This window comes from Rhipicephalus microplus, chromosome X, assembly GCF_043290135.1.
Source record: "Rhipicephalus microplus isolate Deutch F79 chromosome X, USDA_Rmic, whole genome shotgun sequence".
NCBI classification, from domain to species: Eukaryota; Metazoa; Arthropoda; class Arachnida; order Ixodida; family Ixodidae; genus Rhipicephalus; species Rhipicephalus microplus.
Genome location: NC_134710.1, coordinates 200978816 through 201001507, shown reverse-complemented (window position 1 = coordinate 201001507; position 22692 = coordinate 200978816). Strand labels below are relative to the sequence as shown.

Genomic DNA, 22692 nt, shown 5'->3' with positions numbered 1-22692 from the left:
GTGACAGCAGTGAGCATGCCGTCCTTTCCTCTCCTTTTTTTCCCCTTTTACAAATTTCTCTGTAAGCTTTGGCGACAGCTCCCCTTGAGACTACCTCAGACCTGCTTATCAATACAAGAAAGAACATAATATATAGAAAAATAAACACACATAAAATGAACACCTTACAAATTGCCACCTGGCAATGTGTTTTCTTTTTAAATATAGCTTTGGTTTGCAGGCATCGCTACATCTTATTGCACCAGCATTAGAAAGTGGTGCCAAAACAGTTTGCTTAACATAGCTCCGCCGCGGTGGTCTATTGGCTAAGGTACTCGGCTGCTGACCCGCAGGTCGCGGGATCGAATCCCGGCTGCGGTGGCTGCATTTTCGATGGAGGCGAAAATACTGAGGCCTGTGTGCTCATATTTAGGTGCATGTTAAAGAACCGCAGGTGGTCGAAATTTCCGGAGCCCTCCACTACGGCGTCTCTCATAATTATATGGTGGTTTTGGGACGTTAAACCCCACATATCAATCGTCAATCGAGTTTGCTCAACATAGAGACTAATATACCTACTAAAGTAAACACCAAACTGAATCTTGGTGTAAGGACTGTAAGGCTCATCACAACTGTGCTGCAGCGCAGCTATAATGTTTTCTCTCTTCACAAAGTTACAATTTCAAAACTAGATAGTATTATCAAAGGTATACAAATAAAGGAAAAGCAGCTGAGTTTAAACAGTAGCTTATGAAAAGGTTAGAAAATACTGAAGGTTAAATTATTATTGCAAGACTTTCTGCACAGCTTTCTTACCTGCCTAATAAGCACAACACAACAGACACTCCTGATTAACTGCTGCTCAGTCAAGCTATGACAGCACTATAAACTGACTTTAGGGCCAGTTACTGTTTCCTTCATCACATAATAAATTAGGTGCACTCAATGAACACAGAGTTAAAACAAAATATGCAATTACTTCAGATCTGTAGAAGTCATTTTGTCTGTATGTCAGCAAAGCAAGTGCTTTATTTGGCATCTGCTGCTGGTAAAGATATTCTCACTTATATAGGTATTTCACACTTTATTATACAATATGATTTTTTATCCTTATTCTGCTCTTCCCTCCAACAATATAGTTCAGTGTACCATTGTAACTGCAGCCGATGTGGAAACAGCAGCATGCAGTTTTGAAATAGCACACTTTTTAAATAAAACAGCCATGAATGACCATAAAAATAGATAAAGTTTATTTATTGGCAACCAACTTGGAAAATATGCCTTAGCAAAAATAAAAAAGAAAAAAATCACAGACTAAGAGACGTTTGAAGTCCACTTGTGCAACAAACAGTACTTGAGCAATGTTTTACTCGGACACATCTGTAATACCACCAGGTGAAATAGCAAATGTTGCCTCATTCTCGGGCTGATCTGGGCTGTCATAGATCTTGGCAATACGTGCTTCACCACGGCCTTTCCGCAGCGCTATACGGGTTGTTGATGCATGTGCCAAGATATGTCCTCCAATCGGTTTCTTGGGGTCAGCCTGAAAACTCATGGCTGCTCCTGGATCAGCAGTCATCTGATTAGTGATGAATACAGCCACATTATATTCTTCTGAGAGCTTCTGCAGCTTGGACAGCATTTGGGCCAGCTTTTGTTGCCTATCAGCCAGCTCACCACGACCGCTGAAATCAACTCGAAAAAGAGCCATGATCGAGTCGATTACGAGCAACTTGAACACACCTGCCTCTTCATGACACTTTGCTGCTACTTGGTCCAGCAGTTCCATCTGATGCTCGCTTGTAAAGGCGCGTGCGTAAATAACATTCTCTAGCATGGCAGAATGGTCGAGGTCGAACCGATCGGCGATGCTACGTAGCCGGTCTGGGCGGAAGGTATTCTCAGTGTCGATGAAAATGGCCTTCCCACCGCTGTATCCATTTTCACCAGGCAGCTGGCAAGTGACGCAGAGAGTATGAGACAGCTGAGTTTTCCCAGTGCGGAACTCGCCAAATACTTCTGTAATCGCCATGCTTTCGACTCCACCACCCATCAACTTGTCGAGCTCTTTACTGCCTGTTGAGATTTTGAACACGTAGCGCCGTTTTTCGCAGACTTCAAGTGCTGTCAGGAAGCTCGCTCCATCTGCTACCTTGGCCACAATCTCTTTAATCTTGTCGACTTTTGCTTCAGAGATACCTTTGATTCCACACAGCTTCTTCCGAGTGGTCATCTGTAGTCCTCTGATTGTGCAGATTCCAGCTGTCTTGAGCTTCTTGATATCGGCGACATTGATGCCATGGTTTTGCAAGATGTCGATGTCTTGGAAAAATTCCTCATCATCAGACAGTTGGCCTAAAGCTTCCTCGACAGCTTGGTCACACATTGTGCCAATTTATATCGAAGTAACCGTAATAATAGGACCACCAACGACCGCAACCGTGCTGCTCGAAGTTGCGTGGCAACAGTGCATGCGGCCTAAGAACGGGTTGTGTACAGACGAAAACAAGTATATCACATATGTTGCTTTGAACCCTGCATGCATGGTCTTTTTCGTCAAAATTTTTCATGCTTATACATAAAATAACTACGTGACAACTGTATAGGCAAAAGTTAATTACCTCTTCGCAGACGACAGAAATTCGACCATTTTAGACAACGGCGGGCATCATTGACGCCCATGTTGCCAGACTATACAGAACGCAGACTATACAGAACTGGTAGGTGTTCTGTGACATCAGTGCGTCAGTGGTATAAAAATTATGTTATGCACTAATAGAAGTAAACGAACGCAGGAAAGATTACAGTAAAACAGTAATATAGAAGAAGCGATTTTGCTCCTATTTTGTTATGACAGAATACACCACGCAACTACGCTTTTCAAACTTTATTTATAGCTGAAATACATGAAAACAATATTCATCACTATTAATTTTTCCTAGTAAATGACGGGTTTCTACATCAAAACTGTACACACACACACACACCGACACACACACACACACACACACACACACACACACACACACACACACACACACACACAAAATTCTACCAAACATTTAGGCCCAGTTTCGCTTTTGGTTGAAGGAATTGTGACGTCATGGAAGAACAGCGGTAACATCTGAAACCAAATGCACGCGTTCAATAATAATTGATGGAACAGGTTTACTACGAGTCAATTGCGGAAAGCGTTCCGTCGGAGAACAAAACAGAAATGTCGGACGTTAATGATGCGTAAGACGAATGAGATAACATAGAAATTGGACCACGGATAAAACTTGTGCACCAATGTTCAAGTACTAGTGCACTGTGTTTTCGCGCATATAACCCGCACCAATAACAGACAAATCTTCTAAGTGATGTTGGGGTGAGGGTAATATGAATTTTGTGAGAAAATTCAGCTTCGTCCAACTGCGCAGTACCATGGTACACGCGTCGTCACTAGCCTTCATTTCAACATTTCCGACCTATATGGTTTAAAAAACACACAGTTCTTCCAAATGGCAAAGAAATGGACGCGTTAGCGAAAAAAAAAATTGTAATGGTATACGAAGTAAGGCTAGCAGCAAAGCCTTTGGGATGCGATTTCGCCTAACTCTAGAATACAGCCGCTCCAGAGACAGAAGGCTTACGTGCGCAGTCTTTCGCGTTGAGAGCACGGCGTGTAGAATTGGTGGCATATGACCCGTTTGCTGATGCCTGCCGAGATAGCACGTGCCTACCAGTGGCTATACCATTTAGTAGGGTAGCCAGGGGAGGGGGGGAGGACCCTTTTCAAAATTTTCCGCACCCCCCCTCCCTTCCTGCCACTTACCCACCTTTTTTTCGTCGCTTCGCGATGAAACGATTCAACAACTAACCGTTGCTACTATCATAACATCATTTCTGGGCGCTTTTACAGTTAATAATGTCCGCATACGGAAAAGAAAAACGTGTCGCGGTGTTTGTCAAGGCTTTGACAATCGGTGAGGTTTTGGGCGAGAATCTCGGCTTCGAGCGTATTAAGTTTGCTCGACCACGGGATTAATGCGCTAGTGGTGGTCGTACTTGTACCCACCGGAATAGATCTCGCCGGAGTCGATCACTACGATAATTTTTACAAGGCAGTGGTTCATTTCAATGGTAGAAGACTGACACACTTCCAAGGCCTGATAGGTCACGTTCAAGCATATTAACAGCTTGGACTGTTCAAACGTTTGCTAAGATATACTCAAGCTTAATACCAACATTTCTACCGAACCTTAATCACACGTTCTGCTAACATTTTAGCCCCCCCCCCCCCCACACACACGTGTTCGCGCGCTCGACAGAATATTCGGCTCATCTACCGAACTTTACTTGTATGCTGATGTACAATATACGGATAGATATCTTATTATGCCCTACTGGCTAAAGGCACTCTAAAAAGTTGTTTAGTGACGAAGGTGCAATACAGGAAAACGTGCAGGCCAATGACAACCTTAGAAATACTTACTAAAATACTCATCATAAAACTTGAGCTGTTAAACAAAAATTGATTTGATTGATTTGTGGGGCTTAACGCCCCAAAACCACCATATGATTATGAGAGATGCCGTAGTGGAGGGCTCCGAAAATTTCGACCACCTGGGGTTCTTTAACGTGCACCCAAATCTGAGTACACGGGCCTACAACATTTCCGCCTCCAACGGAATTCAGCCGCCACAGCCGGGATTTGATCCCGTGACCTGTGGGTCAGCAGCCGAGTACCTTAGCCACTAGACCACTGTGGCGGGGGTGATAAACAAAAAGATGGTGATCATAAACCGAAAGCAGCGTAATGAGAAATGCAGTGTGGGTAACTGTAGTGAGCACAAGTTTATTGTTCAGCAGCTTGACAAACAGCTCAAGAATAAGGAACATAAAGCTGGAACAATATACGACAAATTATACAAATAGACAGGGTACCCCACCTATCTTTAGCCAGAGTTTTTAAATATGCCGACACACCACACACAATTACGACGCCATCAAATACATGTAACTGACCGTTTCTTGTAGTTAGTCACACTTTTTTGTGTTCTAAAATATTGTTTAATTAGATACATTTAACTAACTTTTGAAGGAAGGAAGATCAATAAAGAATTCAATAAGAAAGTTGTAGATCAGTTTGCAAAACGTCTGATTAGACAGTTGCGAACTTTATATCTGTTAATTATTATGTTTTCCTGCTAACTACAAATGCCCGCGAAATAAAAAAAAATCCACGTGACAAATCCGCTCGCGTGCCAGTGCACACGATGATTCAAGTGCTTCCTAACGTTGCACGTACGAACGACCATGGCATTTTCCTGATTCCCGTTAAAGGTCCCCAGGTGGTTGAAATTTTCGGAGCCCTTCACTACAGCGTCTTTCACAATCATATGGTGGTATTGGGGCGTCAAACCTCACATCTCAATCAAGCATTCTCCCGATTGTGCTGTCTCCACAGGGCCGCAACGATGGTGGTGGCTTTGCGATAAACACGTTTGCACAAAAGTGATAACCACCCAGACAACACTCGATGTCCTGAGGTCGTCCTCATATAGTACAATCGTCTTCGCACAGTTCTCATTGACCTTAGTACTTACTGAGAACGACACAAGCTGGTTTGACCCGGAAACGTCCTTTCGAGTATATCTGAGGACAACAATTGGTCCGGAAAAGGCCCTGTCAAGGATATTTTGGGGATGACAAAAACATTGCACTTAGCACTTAGATATAATTCCTCAAAACCTTTGCCCACCAGGTAGATGCATTTCATATGTGAAAACTTTCTCCACACATTCGTTTCATATTGTCATAAAGTTATTGTATAATTTTGCTTCGTTTGTTTCTTTAAATTTTAGCAGAAAATTTTCAAATTACGTGGTCCCCTTAATGAGACATGCATAATTAATTGGCTTGGGTATCGAGCCTGGTATTACGAAATGTACATTTGAAACAGTGTGTTCCTAAATGTCACAGCCTTAAATTAGTCATTATACGCCGCTGTAGCGCGTAATAACAAACTAGTAGCTGGCCACCATTGACCATGCGGCACCATTGTGAATTTGTGGAGAGTCAAGTATACTCAAGCCATTCCAAGCCAACTGACTGTCAAAATGGGGTCTGTGAGGGAAGGTACCGTGTACTAGTGAAGTTTCGTGTCCTTTGTTGTTTGTGTGCATGGTTGAAAGTGAGATATTTATTCAAAATACCTTACAGACCGCATTGTGTAAGGGGAGCATAAAAGAAATACATACACGAATTCGTACAATTTTCATACAAACAATAACATGAACTAAATGTCAATCAATATACAAGTCCTAACAGGAATAACAATGAGAAAATATTAATAATAATATTAATAGGAATACAACGGCAATGAACATCAGATGAGTATACGCGTGAGAGTTTATGTGTGAGAGTTTAAGTCATAGGTGACGACAGGAGGTAAATTGCCGTGTTGATGGGTGCACTGGGCTGCTCAACGTTCAGACTGATCATGGATGTATTGTCACTAGCCGACCGCGGCGCGGTGTGGTTCGAAGCAGCCTGGAACACTGGCAAATCGCGATCATTTGTGCTTCGAAGTAGCCTGATCCCAACGTGAAAGGATTGACTTCTGCATCTGGCACACGGCCCGACCTCGGGCAAGTCAAGTCAAAGCCCACGTATACAGTGTACTGGCAGGCTGCCATAGCGGAGCCTCTAACAGTAGTGAGTGCATTGGACACGATACACGTGGTGATGAAGACACTGTATCGAACTTTTGAGGAAGATTACGAACGTGGTTGATTGAGCTGTGTTGACTGCCTTGATACTACTTTTCTTTTTTCAGACTGTACGTGGACTCGAATGCCTGACAAAGCTGTCAGTTGTGATTAATTACTGTTAAATGAATTTCACTCAACAAGCTTTGTTTGTTTCGTCACCTCTCTGTTGATTGATACATTATATATACAGGAGACCTCACAGGTGTTTTTCTTTTGATGCATGAAACTATTATGAAAACAAGTAAATCCTAAGTATTATCACTGCCCACAGTACCGAACCGGCCACGCAATCGTTGTTCTGTAAATATACTTAAAAAGTCCTGAAGTGTTGTTTTGAGGATGTGCTCAGGTTGTTATGTGTATGGACAAGGGGAAGGGATTAGTGCCACTCTAGTACCATAAGAGGACATTCTGAGGGCGTCATATTGTCCTCACGGAGGCATACTGAGGACGTCCAGAGGTTGTGTTTGTGTTGTCTGGGCACTGTGACCGCTGCCATGAACCGGTGCGAGGGAAGTGTATCGTTCGTACGCGGGATGTTAGGGAGCACCAGAATCACGGCGGGCGTAGGTGCGCCAGTGAGTTTGTCCAACACCCTCTAGACTAGTTAGTGTGCCCCCCCCCCCCTTCCCCAAAAAAGAAAATTCTGGCTACGCTCCTGGTGCCAACAATCACTACCACGTGCCCTTGCAAACAAACGTTACAGTAGCTCCTCAAGCGACACAGCTCAACCACTAGCCCCCCCCCCCCTCCCCTTCCGTTTCTAGGCGTCCCTACAAGCGGGACGTTTCCTTTCTTGAACAGCGAATGGACACTGGATGGATGGATGGATGCTGAGCGTCCCTTTTTATAACGGGGCGGTCACGTGCGTAGGCTCACAAAAAAAATTAAAAGAAAAGTTTTTATGTTGGCCTAATAGGCGTTATCTGTATTAAGAGTAGATGGCGTAATACTCGTCGTCTCCAAGTGCGGTTCACAAGTCAAGGAGGGCTCCGCTTACAACGAGGAATGAGAGCCATCCGCAGCATGTTTTCGTACATTCATAATTTCATTTTGGTTTTGGTTACTTGGCTGAGCGAATTTCTTACTGTCGATGTTTGTGACTGCATGCACATGGAAATAATTTTTATGTTAGGCTCCATATGTCAATCAGGCTCGGTCGCTGCGATAGCTTTTAGTCAAATTTTTTTTTTTACTTTACTGTGCGCATCCAAGCATGCTTGCAACAAGCAATAAGTATTTTTTTTTTGTTAAGTTATGGTGGACGTTGGCAATATGATTTCGCATGCGTTAATTTCCGGGCAGACTGTCACGCAACATTGGTCGACATTACAGTTGCACTGTTACTTTTGATATTTGATATATCATTGATTGATTGATTGATTTATTGATTGATTGATATGTGGGGCTTAACGCCCCAAAACCACCATATCATTATGAGAAACGCCGTAGTGGAGGGCTCCGGAAATCTCGACCACCTGGGGTTCTTTAACGTGCGCTCAAATCTGAGCACACGGGCCTATAACATTTCCGCCTCCATCGGGAATGCAGCCGCCGCAACCGGAATTTGATCCCCCGACCAGCATTTGATATATAAGTGAAGTACCTCAATGGTGTGTGTATATATATTGTCACGTGCGTCCCGCGAAAAAGACGAAGGCGACAGCGCATACGCGCATCTGCACGCTTTTATGCAGAATGCAACAACGACAAAGATGAGGAACTCTCTCTCACGCGGTTAACAAAAAGACCGACCCGCTGCTGTTTTCTCAGCGTCTTCTAGTACGACCTCTCTCTTGACGTCGGGACACTGGTGGAGGTGCTGGGGCCTGCAACCTGATGCAAGAAAGCGTTGTTCGGGACCGTACACCCAGTCCGGAGCCTCAACGTCTTGTTGCGACTCCAGTACACCGATTCAGCCGGCGCCTATTAGGCCTAAGCCCAGAACTCTTGACGGCATCTCCTGTTAACAACATGGCGGCCCCTTCAGCGTCTGCGAATTTTCCCCCGGCCCCGGCCCAAACGACTCACCCTTACCAGGTAACTTTTGAGACTCCTCGTGTTCCCGAAGTCTTCCGTGGAGAACCGTATGAAGATGTCGAGGACTGGCTCGACCAGTTCGAGCGGACCGCTGTGGTGAATCGTTGGAGCGTGCAAGAAAAACTTGGCCGTGCCTACTTCGCAATGGAAAATAGCGCTCGCACATGGTACGAGAACAGGGAGCCTACTTTCCAAACCTGGGACGATTTCCGCCAAAAGCTTCTCGAGACGTTCCTGAGTGCGGACCGACGGGATCTCGCACAACAGATGATCGAAGCCCGCATGCAAAAGCCGAACGAAAGCGTGGCCATGTTCGCTGAGGATATGGTCCGCCTATTTCGCCGCGCTGACCCTGACATGCCCGAGGCAAGGAAAGTTCGTCATCTGATGCGGGGAGTTAAGGAACCGCTTTTCGCCGGCCTTGTACGAAATCCGCCAACAACAGTGGATGAATTCATCAAAGAGGCGACTGTCATTGAGCGGGCGCTCCGGCAACGATGCCGCCACTTTGACCGCCTGCCCGACCAAACGCCTGTTGGTGCCGCCGCTCAAAACGCTGCCGTTTCCGAAAACTCTTTACGGCAAATGATTCGACAAATCCTGCGGGAAGAGCTGCGGGCCCTCGGCCTTCCGTCTACCGATCCCCCAGTTGCTTCTGTTGCAGAAATCGTGCGCCAGGAACTACGGCAAGCCTTTCCATCACCGGCGCCACCACCCGAACCACGTCCACTGTCCTATGCTGATGCCGTGCGCCGTCATCCGCCTGCCCCAGAAGAACCACCCTTTCAGCCGCGGCCCGTTACCTTGCCGTGGTGGCAGCGTGAACCTGTGCGGCGACCACCAGTACGTCGGACCGACTTGTGGCGCACTGCCGACCGTCGACCCCTTTGTTTCAACTGCGGCGAACCAGGCCACATCTCGCGCTACTGCCGTCATCGAGAAACCCGGTTTGGAAACTTTTCTCAGCCCGCTTCTTTTTACTCTGAAGACCCTCGTGACCATGGTGCTGATCACCTACCGACCAACCAAGCGTCTTCACCAAGTCGTCGCTGGCGGTCTCCCTCACCTGCACGAGGTCAGAATTCCCCGAATCGCCAAAGATACGCGGACGCCATCAGAAACCGCTCCCCAAGCCCGTGCCAGGGAAACTAACTGCCGCGACCTCCGGGGGCAAGGTTGCCAATTGCCGAGACGCCAAAAAGACCCCCTTGCCTCTACACAAAGACGACGTGACGACGGTGATGACGAAGACGACAACAACCACGAGTACTACTGCCAATGAATTTGTACGTGCCGACCTCAGCGTTATTATAGACGGACACCACGTAACAGCACTGGTTGACACTGGTGCTGACTTCTCTATTATGCGACAAGAGCTCGCCGACCGCCTTAAGAAGGTCAAGACGCCGTGGAGTGGGCCGAGCATAAGGAGTGCTGGTGGGCAGCTAATGACGCCAACCGGTAAATGCACCGCTCGGCTCGTAATCGATGATTCGAACTTCGTCGCCACATTTGTAATTTTACCGGACTGTTGTAAGGAGTTAATTTTGGGTATGGATTTTCTGCGAGAGTACGGTGCTATCATCAACATCCCAGAACGTATCGTCACCTTTTCCTCCCATCCTTACGTCGACGCCACCACTGAAGAACAACTGCAACGTTTACGTGTAGCCGATGATGTGATGCTCCTGCCGAGATCTTGCTGCCTTGTGTCGGTGTTGTGTGAATGGCCGTGCCGTAAGGAGGTGATAGCGGAGCGAATAGACACGCTATTGCTTACGCAAGGTGTTTCCATAGCGAGAGGCATTCTGGCACTAATTGATGGGCGGGCATAAGTCCTCATCACCAACTTCAGCAACGAGCGTCGTCACATCCAGAAGGGCACCGCGATTGCCTACTACGACGACGTGGACCAAGCCAGAGATTGCTTCGCTTTGCAACCGGACGAGGCGACCATCCCAGCCTCGACACCTTTGTCTGTCAACATTTGCTCAACCCTGTCAGCCTCGGAAAAACAGCGCCTACTAGAGCTGATACACCAGTTCAAAAATTGTTTTTCGTGCACGTCGAAAGTCAAGCAAACACCACTGACACGGCACCGAATCATCATTGAAGAAAATACGAGACCGATCCGTCAAAACCCATACCGTGTGGCTCCGAAAGAACGTGAGGAGATCCAAAAGCAAGTTCAGAAGATGCTCCAAGATGACGTAATACAGCCTTCCAAGAGTCCTTGGGCATCCCCCGTGGTATTGGTTAAAAAGAAAGACGGCAGCTTGCGTTTCTGTATAGATTACCGCAAGTTAAACCAAGTAACGAAGAAAGACGTCTACCCACTGCCACGTATAGATGACTCTCTTGATCGGCTGCGGCATGCACGCTATTTCTCATCGATGGACCTGCGAAGTGGCTATTGGCAAATAGAGGTCGACGAGAGAGACCGTGAGAAAACTGCTTTCGTGACGCCCGACGGTCTTTATGAATTTAAAGTTCTTCCATTTGGGTTATGCTCAGCGCCAGCCACTTTTCAGCGTTTAATGGACACTGTGCTATCAGGACTTAAGTGGCAGACATGCTTGGTTTATCTAGACGACGTTGTCGTCTTCTCAGCTACATTCGAGGAACACCTAAGTCGATTATTCGCAGTTCTACAAGCTATACGTTCGGCTGGCCTGACTTTAAAGCCAGAGAAGTGCCATTTCGGTTTCAACGAACTTTGCTTCTTAGGCCACGTGGTCAGCCACGAAGGTGTTCGACCTGACCCGGACAAAATCGACGCTGTCGCAAAGTTTCCCGCACCGCATGACAAAAGAGCAGTGAGACGCTTCTTAGGCCTCTGCGCTTATTACCGACGATTCATCGCCAACTTTTCGTCTATTGCGGCGCCTCTGACGCGGCTCACACGAGAGGATGTCCCCTTTCTTTGGAGCGAAAAGGAACAAACAGCGTTCAACGAATTACGCCAACGCCTCCAAACACCTCCGGTTCTGGCACACTTTGACCAGGAAGCGCCAACAGCACTTCACACCGACGCAAGCAATGTAGGCCTGGGCGCCGTACTGATACAATGGCAAGATAACTCCGAGAAAGTGATAGCCTATGCCAGCAGAGCTCTCTCTCGCACGGAAGAGAACTACTCGACTACCGAGAAAGAGTGCCTCGCCGTGGTTTGGGCGGTTCTCAAATTTCGACCGTATCTGTACGGCCGCTCATTCAAGGTCGTCAGTGATCACCACTCGCTTTGCTGGCTCACTAACTTGAAAGACCCATCCGGCCGTTTAGCACGCTGGAGCCTTCGGCTTCAGGAGTTTGATATGACCATTATTTATAAATCAGGGAAGAAGCACACCGACGCAGACTGTCTCTCGCGGTCACCCGTTGAGCCTGCCGCTATTAATGACGAGTCTATGGACGCCGCATTCTTGGGAGTCATCAACGCGGCTACTATCTCACAAGAGCAGCGCCGTGACCCTGACCTGCTTTCGCTTATTGATTTCTTAGAAGGACGACGGGAAGACGTGCCGCGAATTTTTGCGAGAGGAGTGCCATCTTTTTGTTTAAGGAACGACGTCCTATACAAGAAAAACTTTTCTCCCACCGGCAGCCCATACTTGCTCGTCGTCCCTGCATCACTGCGAAAAGAAATTCTGGAAGCCTGCCATGATGAAGTCACCTCTGGTCATCTCGGTTACACTCGAACATTGTCCCGTCTGCAAAATAGTTACTACTGGCCTAACCTACCTGCTGCTGTAAAACATCACGTCCAAACATGTGCCGACTGTCAAAGACGCAAAGCACCACCCGGCAGGCCGGCAGGCTTATTACATTCCGTTCAAGTACCAGCAAAGCCATTCGCCCAAATCGGAATGGATTTCCTGGGCCCATTCCCAACTTCTACCACAGGAAACAGATGGATCATTGTCGCCACTGATTACTTGTCTCGCTACGCAGAAACTAAAGCCATGCCGAGGGCCACAGCAGCAGAAGCGGCTCATTTCTTCATAGAAAACGTCGTCCTTCGGCATGGTGCTCCAACAGTTCTCATCACGGATAGAGGAACTGCGTTCGTGGCAGAACTTTTGGAGTCGGTTCTCAGGCTCAGTGGTACAGCTCACCGGAGAACAACGGCGTACCACCCACAAACAAACGGACTAACAGAGCGGCTTAATAAGACCCTCGCAGACATGCTCTGCATGTATGTCGACACAGAACACAAGAACTGGGACGAAATCTTGCCTTATGTGACCTTCGCCTATAATACTGCCCGGCAGGAAACTACCGGAATGACGCCGTTTAGTTTAATACACGGGCGCGAAGTCACTACAACGTTGGACGCTATGCTGCCGCACGAGTGTGACGACACTCACGCTGACGCCGAAGAATTTGGTCAGCGTGCCGAAGAAGCCCGACAGCTAGCCCGCGTGCGTATTTGTCACCAGCAACACAAAGATGCGAAACGGTACGACCTACGACATAAATTGGTAACCTACAAACCAGGCGACAAGGTATGGGTCTGGATCCCAATACGTCGACGCGGACTTTCAGAAAAGCTATTACGACGATACTTTGGCCCATATCGAGTCACCCGACGATTGAACGACATCAACTACGAAGTTATTCCTGACGGCAATTGCAGTTCCAGTCGCCGAAACTGCGCACCCGAAATCGTGCATGTCATCCGGATGAAACCCTACTTGTCCAGCTAACTCTCGTTTGTCCTGTGCGTGCCGGTGCATATGTGCGTTTTTATAAGTAGAGTGCCTTGGCTACGCATCGGGACGATGCCATTTTTGGAGGGAGGCAAATGTCACGTGCGTCCCGCGAAAAAGACGAAGGCGACAGCGCATACGCGCATCTGCACGCTTTTATGCAGAATGCAACAACGACAAAGATGAGGAACTCTCTCTCACGCGGCTAACAAAAAGACCGACCCGCTGCTGTTTTCTCAGCGTCTTCTAGTACGACCTCTCTCTTGACGTCGGGACAATATATATATATATATATATATATATATATATATATATATATATATATATATATATATATATATATATATATATATATGTGTGTGTGTGTGTGTGTGTGTGTGTGTGTGTGTGTGTGTGTGTTTGTGTTTGTGTGTGTTACTGACTTCATATGATGAAGACGAATACAGATTTCACCACAATGAAGATAAGCTCAAAGGGTGTACATGTGAAGTTGGAATTAAATGCAGTATGGATTGACAAATGCGTCTTATAAATTAGTGAAATTCAGTGCGATGATATAATGCATTACGGAAATGCCAATACGAATACGCGCGTGATAACGTAGATAATTAAATTTAATTGAATGTTGGACTTATAAACAAATGCGCTGGTGCGTCGATTACAAAAATTAGAATTAACGCTCAGTACTCCACCATATCTAGCTATTGGGTACGAAAGGAAAAAAAAAAAAAGATCGGCAGATCCTACGTACCGTTGGAATCGTTGATATGCGAAGCATGCGTCAAGAATTTTGCGACTTGGCCCACGAGGCGGATAGACGTAGTACTCAATAAAAATATGTACAAATTTTATACGCATTGACAATCTGGAGAACATGCTAATATGAGAAGTGGTTGCTCATAGCGGCGTAACCACTAACGAGCGCACTACTAGCAGTATACGGTAAGCTGAAATGTTGTTCTTGTGCTAGCCTTTTATGTTGGCTAGGCGAAGCGTAATGCTCAAGCATATATGCAGATTTTTTATTTTATTTTTTGCTCCTAGGTAGGCCTTACGAGGTGGATCGATGCTAAGGGCACATCGCGAGCTGTGTTCACATCACGGGCTTACCAGAAAAGTTCGCTACAGTGGCGCCGACTGGTGGCTATACTATATATATACAGTTTTACTAACTATATACAGCTTCAGCGTAAAAATTTTATGACATAAATTTCAAAGAAAACTTGAATTGGCACACACCTTATCAAGCACCCCTGTTGCGCAGACCGAGCTCGATAGCTTCCTACGTACGTAAGCTAGTTTTACGAAACTCTTAAATGATTTTTGTACCACAGTACGTAACAACAGTCTGACGAGAATCCGTACGTGATGAGAATCCGTAAAAAACAGAGGTGGTGCTTCAGAACGGGTAAATAAAGGTAATCTGTACCTGCGGAGTACGATATAGCGGACCACTCACAAGGAGCGTGGTGAACGTCACAGGGCTGACCACTTACCGCCGCCAGGCCGCTGCACCAGGTAACCGGAGAGCGGTCCAACGTTGCTCCCGTTGCTACCGGTGCAGGTCGCCGTCATGGCGTGCGCACTCATGCGCCGAGAAGGAGCCGGACGCAGCGAATGCGGGTGCCATCAAACATGGATCCCATGACTCGAGAGGCGTGCTTCACTGTCAGTGCTTAGCGCGCTCGGTCGTTGGGCGCAGCCCAACTCGCAGGAAGCGACTTGACTCGCTCGCACGTGGCGCCGGGTCCCTCGCCAGCCAGCGATGCTGACGCACTGCTACTCCTTTGAGAGCTTGCGCTGGGCATAGTAAAAAGAAAGAAAGTGAATTCGAGATACGCCGACGAGCTGCTGGGATCATTTTAATCTCGCCGCATTGAGAGTGATGTCGCGCTATTATGTGCTTCGAGTGTTGGCGTTGTGTACGTACTTCCTAAGGCTGAAGGCTAAGATATACTTATATACTTCTTAAATGAATGCATGGGTAATTAAATTAATTAATTAATAAGTCAAATACTGTGGCATCAAGTACACACTATACTGCAAAGCATGTTCAAAGCTGACGCAAGCGATGTGCTTGCCGGCGGTCTTTCGTGTTCGACACCAAAGGCGCTGCAGTCGAAAACAATTAGAAAACTTCCCTTAAAATTTACGCATGAATATTACATAATATTTATTATAAAACATGAAATGAAACTTTTTTTCTAACATAAACTCTGAAAAGGCTTGTGCGGACAGCACATGAAGGAATGCGCAACAAGTGCAAGATTCATTTGCACCGTTTGTACCGGCACTAAATTCGGCTAGAAGCCTACCTCCTATTCTCGACCCTGGCATGGCCCAGCGAGTTTGGCTGCAAGCAGCAGATGTAGGGTGAGCGTCAATACAGCTGATTTCCAAACCGCATGTAGCTGACGTGCAAAGCCTGTGCCTGCCGCATACCACATAATTTGCATGTGCAGCATTTATTAAATTATAGCTTTTCATAGTGCAGCAGAACGACGTTTTTTGAGGGCAAAACTTGAAGTATCAGTAACGCCGACTGACTAGTGAATACTGACGTATGACGAGTACAGTTAAGCAAGCAAACAGCAAATGGTCGGAATAGACAGAGTCCCTGCATATCGTGGTTTTAGCGAGTTAAATGATTCTCATTACCAGCTGATATCACAGAAGCAAAAGTGAACGTAGATCACGCGGTGGCATGAAGAAACATGCACGAGGAATTCACACTTTTAGGCAGCATCAGAACCGCACCGTAATAGATTACCAGCGTGTGCGCAGTAAATAATAACGCTTTAGTTGAGAATAGTAATTGCTGGGGTTTAGCGCCCCAAAAGTAATATACGATTATGAGAGACGCCATCGTTGAGGGCTCCGGAAATTTCGACCGCTTATATCTAAGCACGCGGGCCTCTAGCATTTCCGCCGTCATCGAAAATGCCGCGGCCGCGGCCGGGATTCGATCCAGTGACATGCGGGTTAGCAGCCCAGTGCTGCTACCCTTATGAAAATGAACTTTGAGAGTCTAATGTGCAGCTAATGCACACCTAATGAGTCACTAGATTGGCATTAGACCAGCAAAGCCTAATGTCTTTTATCATCAGGTGTGCAATAGAGACTCAGATGACAACATGCACCAGGATTTCTGATGATCAAAGTACGCAGACTTTCGTGTCCTAATGTCAAAACACATCACATGGAAAAAAAAATTTTCGTTAATCTTTTAGAGCCAACAAAAACTCAATTTCTTACTACTAAATGTAATAATCGCGGGAATTCTAGATCCCAAAACCACAATATGATAATGAAGAACGCCGTAGCGGAGTGCTTCAGAGATTTCGATGATCTGTGATTTCTTAACGTGCACCTAAGTCTAATTCAATTACTTGCTGACCTTGACATTCACGTACATGTTGTCTTTCGGAAATCTAAAACACTAAACAGTTTGTATTCCCATAAATTTTCGATCATGTTTCAGTAAATATAACATTGACCTAAAGAGAATGTGTAAATCAGCTAGACAATAATAATAATAATAATAATAATAATAATAATAATAATAATAATAATAATAATAATAATAATAATAATAATAATAATAATAATAATAATAATAATAATAATAATAATAATTCAGGGTCTCTTATGCATTCACGTAAGACAACTCGAAGGCAATAGCCATCTCTTTCTTTTTTCCAATAAGTCGTTGTGTTCATTCTGCCACCCTTCAAAAACTTTCTGCAACTAATGTGGTTATGCATTGCCTCCCCGGTTAAAGACGCCGTTTTGCGTAGCCAATCAGCCAGCCAGCCAGCCAGCCAGGATTGGGTGCGATGTAATATGACTTTATCATGTGACGCTATACTGACACGTCATCTCGTGGTGATTATTTTTTGCATGCATCTATTGTTGCCTTCGTTGCAGGATGCGAGACGCTGCCAACGGTCAAATTTTACATTTAACGATGCATCAAAGTTGTGATTTCATTAATTATCAATGATTTATTATTTACTTATTCGTGTAGCGTGCCCAGAAACAATTATAAGGTTGTACAGGCGCATCTAAAACAAGAACAACTATTATTATTATTATTATTATTATTATTATTATTATTATTATTATTATTATTATTATTATTATTATTATTATTATTATTATTGATTGGATATTCGTGCCAGAAGCGCGATGTGGAGGCAAACTTTGCTGGGGCATTCAGAGGTGCTTTCCACCACCTTGCGCGCATACACATTTTGAATATGTGTTTAAAACTAACAAGCATAGCGTCGATCACTAACGCTGAAGCGGTACCCCAAACAGTTGCATAGACGTGCCAATTTGCCATTTGCATGGAGGGGTTACATTACCCGATCAGTGGACACCGATGATTGATTGATTTGTGGGGTTTAACGTCCCAAAACCACGTTATGATTATGAGAGACGCCGTAGTGGAGGGCTCCGGAAATTTCGACCACCTGGGGTTCTTTAACCAAATCTGAGCACACGGGCCTACAACATTTCCGCCTACATCGAAAATGCAGCCGCCGCAGCCGGGATTCGATCCCGGGACCTGCGGGTTAGCAGCCGAGTATTTCAGGCACTTGACCACTGCGGCGGGGCTCAGTGGACACTGAGGGCAACACAGGAGGTGAACTCATCGTATCGTTGTAGTGAGCGTTTGAAAGCGTATTTAAATATCAGTCACACTTTTACAACAAAAATGCGGCTGGGAGCGGCAGCTGGAAAATGTGTGCCCCTCTGCCGCCTCCCCGCCACCGGTAGGTGGTGGAGAGCGAAGGCGTGATGGAGAGGGAGAGAGAAGTTTTAATGAGCATTCATGCCTCTCACCCCGCCACTGCTTTGCTGTCACAACGCTACCTGTCACGTAGAGACAGCGGCGTAGGTAAAAAACAAAACAAAAAACAAGGGAGGGTAAGGAAAGGAATCCTCGTTGATCTCGGGGAGGGGGGCGGGAGCAGGCAAACAGTCATTTTGCTCTATGTATGCCACGCTGAAAAAAAAAATTGCCCGAAAGGCGTGGGGAGGGGGAGGGCAGAAAGGGGTAACGGACTCGGTGTGACAGCCCCTGGCTACGCCACTGCGTCGAGACGTAAAGGAACGGACACCCAGTCAGATACCCTTCTCCGCAGAGCAGGAATGCATGCCACTCATTCTTTTCTGCACACGAACAAAGCCGGAGCTGCAAAAGCATTGCCTCTGAGATCTGTACTTATTGGCCTTGTGTTGCAGAGACTCAGAGATGACCATTGCTTTTGACATGAGTTGGGAAACCTTTTTTGTTATGCAAAACAAAATACATACAACTGTATAACTGCATATATTGCAAACTAATAATTAAGAAAGCTTTATTTGGCTTAAAAAGGTATGAATACACTTGATCGTTATTGTAAATTATTTCTATAGTGATACGTTAGTGCTGCTACCTGCACACTTATTTTTGGTAAGCCTGTAAATCAGCAGTTGCAACAGGCCTCGTTGTACTGCAGGCTCACCACCAGCTTCACGCAAGAACATGTGCTGGAAGTCCGCGGTTACATAATTGCCGTGTTGATAGATATTGCGTGCATTGTATACATATCCTCCTTTAAAATTCGTCTACGGGATAGTTTCCGCGTGTCGTGAAGTTCTGCTGCTTTGATCGAGTGGCGGACGATGACTCGCCGTACGTGTCTGCTCCAAGCAGCCACATCGGACGCGCGCCTTGTGTTCGCTCTGAAAAGTGATTTCTTCCTCCATTTATCGATTACTCGTGTTGTTCACGTGATTCAATGGCGAGTGTACTTCCGAGGGCAATCCACGACCCCTTCTGTGACAACAAGTGACTGATGTTATGCGAGAGCGTGAGCTTTTTGACGGGCGACTGAAGAGTGCTCAGCCAATGTCAAAACTTCGGTAAGTTGAAGAAAGTCGCTGAATTACGTAACTGGGTTACTTCATTGTGTGACAAATGGTATGCAGGAAGCGGTGGCCCGGGCGGCTTGTTGGCACAGCGAGGATGACAAACCAGAGTCCCGATAGGCAGGTATGTTTTGGGGTGGCTTATTTTATATCACCGTAAGAAACAGTCGCTGTGTGCGTTGATTGCATCTTTTAAAGATTCGCGTTGCGCTACGTGATCTATCCTTCGGTCATGCAAGCCTCTTGTCGTGATGTTATTCCTTGGCTGTTTACTGCACGAGATTATCCTTTGATCCCTTGTCGCCCTGTAAGAGTGTCTGCTTTTAAACATACTGGTGTCGCGAGAGCAATTCACGTTCACCCAACTCGATAGTTTGTGCGTTTTTACGCGCAAAACAATCACGCGACTGGGCACGTAGATAGAAAAACGCACAGCCCTGTCAAGCACACACCAAGGATGTTTTCGTGGCTGCGCTCCGAATCCTTGTGCCAAAAATCCATGTAATTTCTCTGTGGTTAGAATTTCACCCTAGCTGCCTCATAAATATTTTAAGAGAGCTAACTTGAAGAATATGTATTTTAGCAATATACACTATGTGTTGAAACTAAGAGTACACTCCTGTCACTGCATTGAATATATGTCGATATCGAGTGTTAGTAGAAGAATATATGAATTCAATTCAGTTAATTAAGCTAATACATGACACCCATTGTTGCAATATTTGTGGGAACTTTTCTTAGCTATACAAATCTTTGTTTTCTCCTTGAAGCATACCAGGTGCTCCATCACAAATAACTTACACTGTGCTCATAAACTATAATTGTTGCTTGATTGTGTGGTGCTTCAAGTTGTATTTTTGTGCTTTCTTTTTTACATCAGTGTTGTACTGATATCGCCTACTTGCTTGTGTGACGAGGATGTAAACCTATGTGTAGCATTCAGGGATTTAGTATTTATTTTGTTTTGTGAGGCAGTAAATTAGAAGCAAAAAGATCTTATTCATATGTTTCCAGATGTTGACAGAAAGTTTCAGAATATTAATATTTTTGCAAAGGGCTTATGTAATAAAAGAACTCCTAGAGATAGCTTGTGTGAACAAAAGTCAAACTACATAGGAATTTGCTTCAGAGTACCAACAGTTTGTTTCCTGAATAGCTTACATTTATGATGTAATACAGTATGTATGGCTCCCTCTTACACACGCCATGTGCGCATAAACCATGCACTCTTTGCAAATATTGTTTTCATCATTTAGATCACCCATACACATGCGCATGCTCTGCGTAGTGTTATTACGTAGTTTTGTGGATGGGAAACATTTAGTGGCACTCTGTCAATTGTCAGCAAGAAGGGGCTAGTCCAATATTGCCTGTTCTGGTTGTGCCATGATCCCTTTATTCAAGGATTTACCCTTGAATGTATCAGTATACACTTTGCTAAGACATGTTTGGTACTAGCTATCTGTGTGTGATATAACCTTTGTTGTGTGTGAAAGTAATCTTTTGTGGTATTTTTTATGTATGTATCAGCAATGGCAGCTGTTCATGGTCCTGGCACAGAGGACAGGTTGCAGTGCACGATTGGAGCGGTCTTCCTGCAAGCTCTGACAAGCCTTATTAAGTGGTAGGCATTTCTTTTTGTTACCACAGAGTGATAGTTCGGACACATAGCACCTATTGAGGTATAGCATACACTGTCTTTTAGCTTAAGTGTGGGAAGCCTATGTCCTGCACTTCAGTGCAGTATTCCTTGGACATGGAACATGCATCATTTGGTTTGTAATTCTTGAACATGGAATGTTGTCTGAGTCAACATTGCGACACTTGGAGGCGTCTTGATAATGGGAACAGCTGTTCCTTGTCACTGCTGTCTAGAGCAAGGCAAGCGTTCTTGTTAAAGGGTTGCACAAGGGAAAACATTCAGCATTGTTTGTTAACATTAGGTAATATTTAGCTCAATATAACACAAGAATGAGACCGGTGCTTTTTAAACAAAATAAGTTATTGCAACGGAAGCACAAAAATTTACGGCGTGAGGCTCACCCTGTATTTTTTAGTGCTTTAGTTGCAATTAACCATTTTATATAAAGTTAGGGCACATGCTGCGTCCTCTCTCATGGTCCTCGTGTTACATTGTGCTAAATATCACACAAGTTATAAAGTTGGCTGCATCGACATTCCCTCTTATAGGATTTGTTGGTCTCTTCAAGTGTCCTTCATCAACATCTATTTTGTTTGGACGCCATGAAACTGTGTGCAATGAAATCTTACTTATAATCATATTTCGCTTATTGTCATGATGATTGCTTTTACTACTCTAAATGTTGTTTAGTGGGAATGAAAGATTTCTTTAAGATCTTTTTTTTTACAAGTAGAAGTGTCATTCATTTTTTGTGCTTTTTAAAGGGACAGCAAACAACACTGAAGCCTAAAAATTTAATGAATTTAAATAAGCACACTTTTGCTATGTGCACATTCTGCCCCAAGAATTTGGTGAATTCGTGTTTAAGGAAGTTACAGGGGTTGTTGTTTCAGTTCATTTTTAAATTTTCACGTGTATGAGCAGATTTGTGGTATTTTTATAAGTTGTAGTTCAATCTTGTTTTAAGTAACATCATGCAATATGCAAGTACCTATTCCTTTCTAACAAAGCCTTCTCAGATAATCGTTATGCTAAAAGTTTGATCATCTGAATTAGGGACAGCTTTTCTTGGGAGGCAGCACATACTCATGTTTCCTCACATTGTTAGGAACATGTTCCCACTACAATCTATGAAAATACCATGAATGTGTTTATGTAACACAGCTCACAAGACATGGTGGCCTATCATACAGAGAAGTGTAATCTGTGTGATAGTGCCTTGAATAGCCTTGTTGGACTGCAAAGTCGAATTGCTGAATGAATTCATGCTCTTTTGGAAGTACAGTACTCACGGATTGAAACAGGACACTCGGAGTGTGTCGCCGGTGGTACATGTGCCGTCGCTTGTGGATGCGCATAGAACCACTGTGTTGCGTTTTCATATAGGGCGATAGGGGGAAGACCTATGGAACAGGACTACTCCTTTCGATTGCCAAATTGTCGGCCTGTAGTTCACCACGTGTACACTACCAGGGCAGCGCTGCAAGGCTCACGCACATTTGCATGTCGACCAAACTGGCTCGCCGCTGCGCACTACTTTTATTGCCACGCCAGCAGACGACCCTCTCGTTCTGCGTGCTTGGGCAATGCAGTACGCATGCTGTGCAAGTAAGATGCAGGATTCAGTTAGTAGACTGCGCCT

General features: G+C 45.2%; 2 protein-coding genes across 4 annotated transcripts in view; both read right to left on the bottom strand.

The window, feature by feature from the left end:
* Nucleotides 1-22692, bottom strand: part of LOC119187687 (uncharacterized) — a 782552-nt gene that overhangs the window by 668986 nt on the left and 90874 nt on the right. For all 3 annotated transcript variants that reach the window (XM_075878472.1, XM_075878474.1, XM_075878473.1), the window contains exon 2: nucleotides 14986-15289. In XM_075878472.1, the coding sequence (XP_075734587.1) occupies nucleotides 14986-15079 (94 nt within the window). In that variant the 5' untranslated portion in view covers nucleotides 15080-15289. The remainder of the gene's footprint in view (nucleotides 1-14985; nucleotides 15290-22692) is intronic.
* On the bottom strand, nucleotides 1207-2659 carry LOC119187644 (meiotic recombination protein DMC1/LIM15 homolog). The gene has a single exon (XM_037435730.2). The coding sequence runs from the start codon at nucleotides 2366-2368 to the stop codon at nucleotides 1346-1348; it is 1023 nt and encodes a 340-aa protein (XP_037291627.1). The 5' UTR covers nucleotides 2369-2659; the 3' UTR covers nucleotides 1207-1345.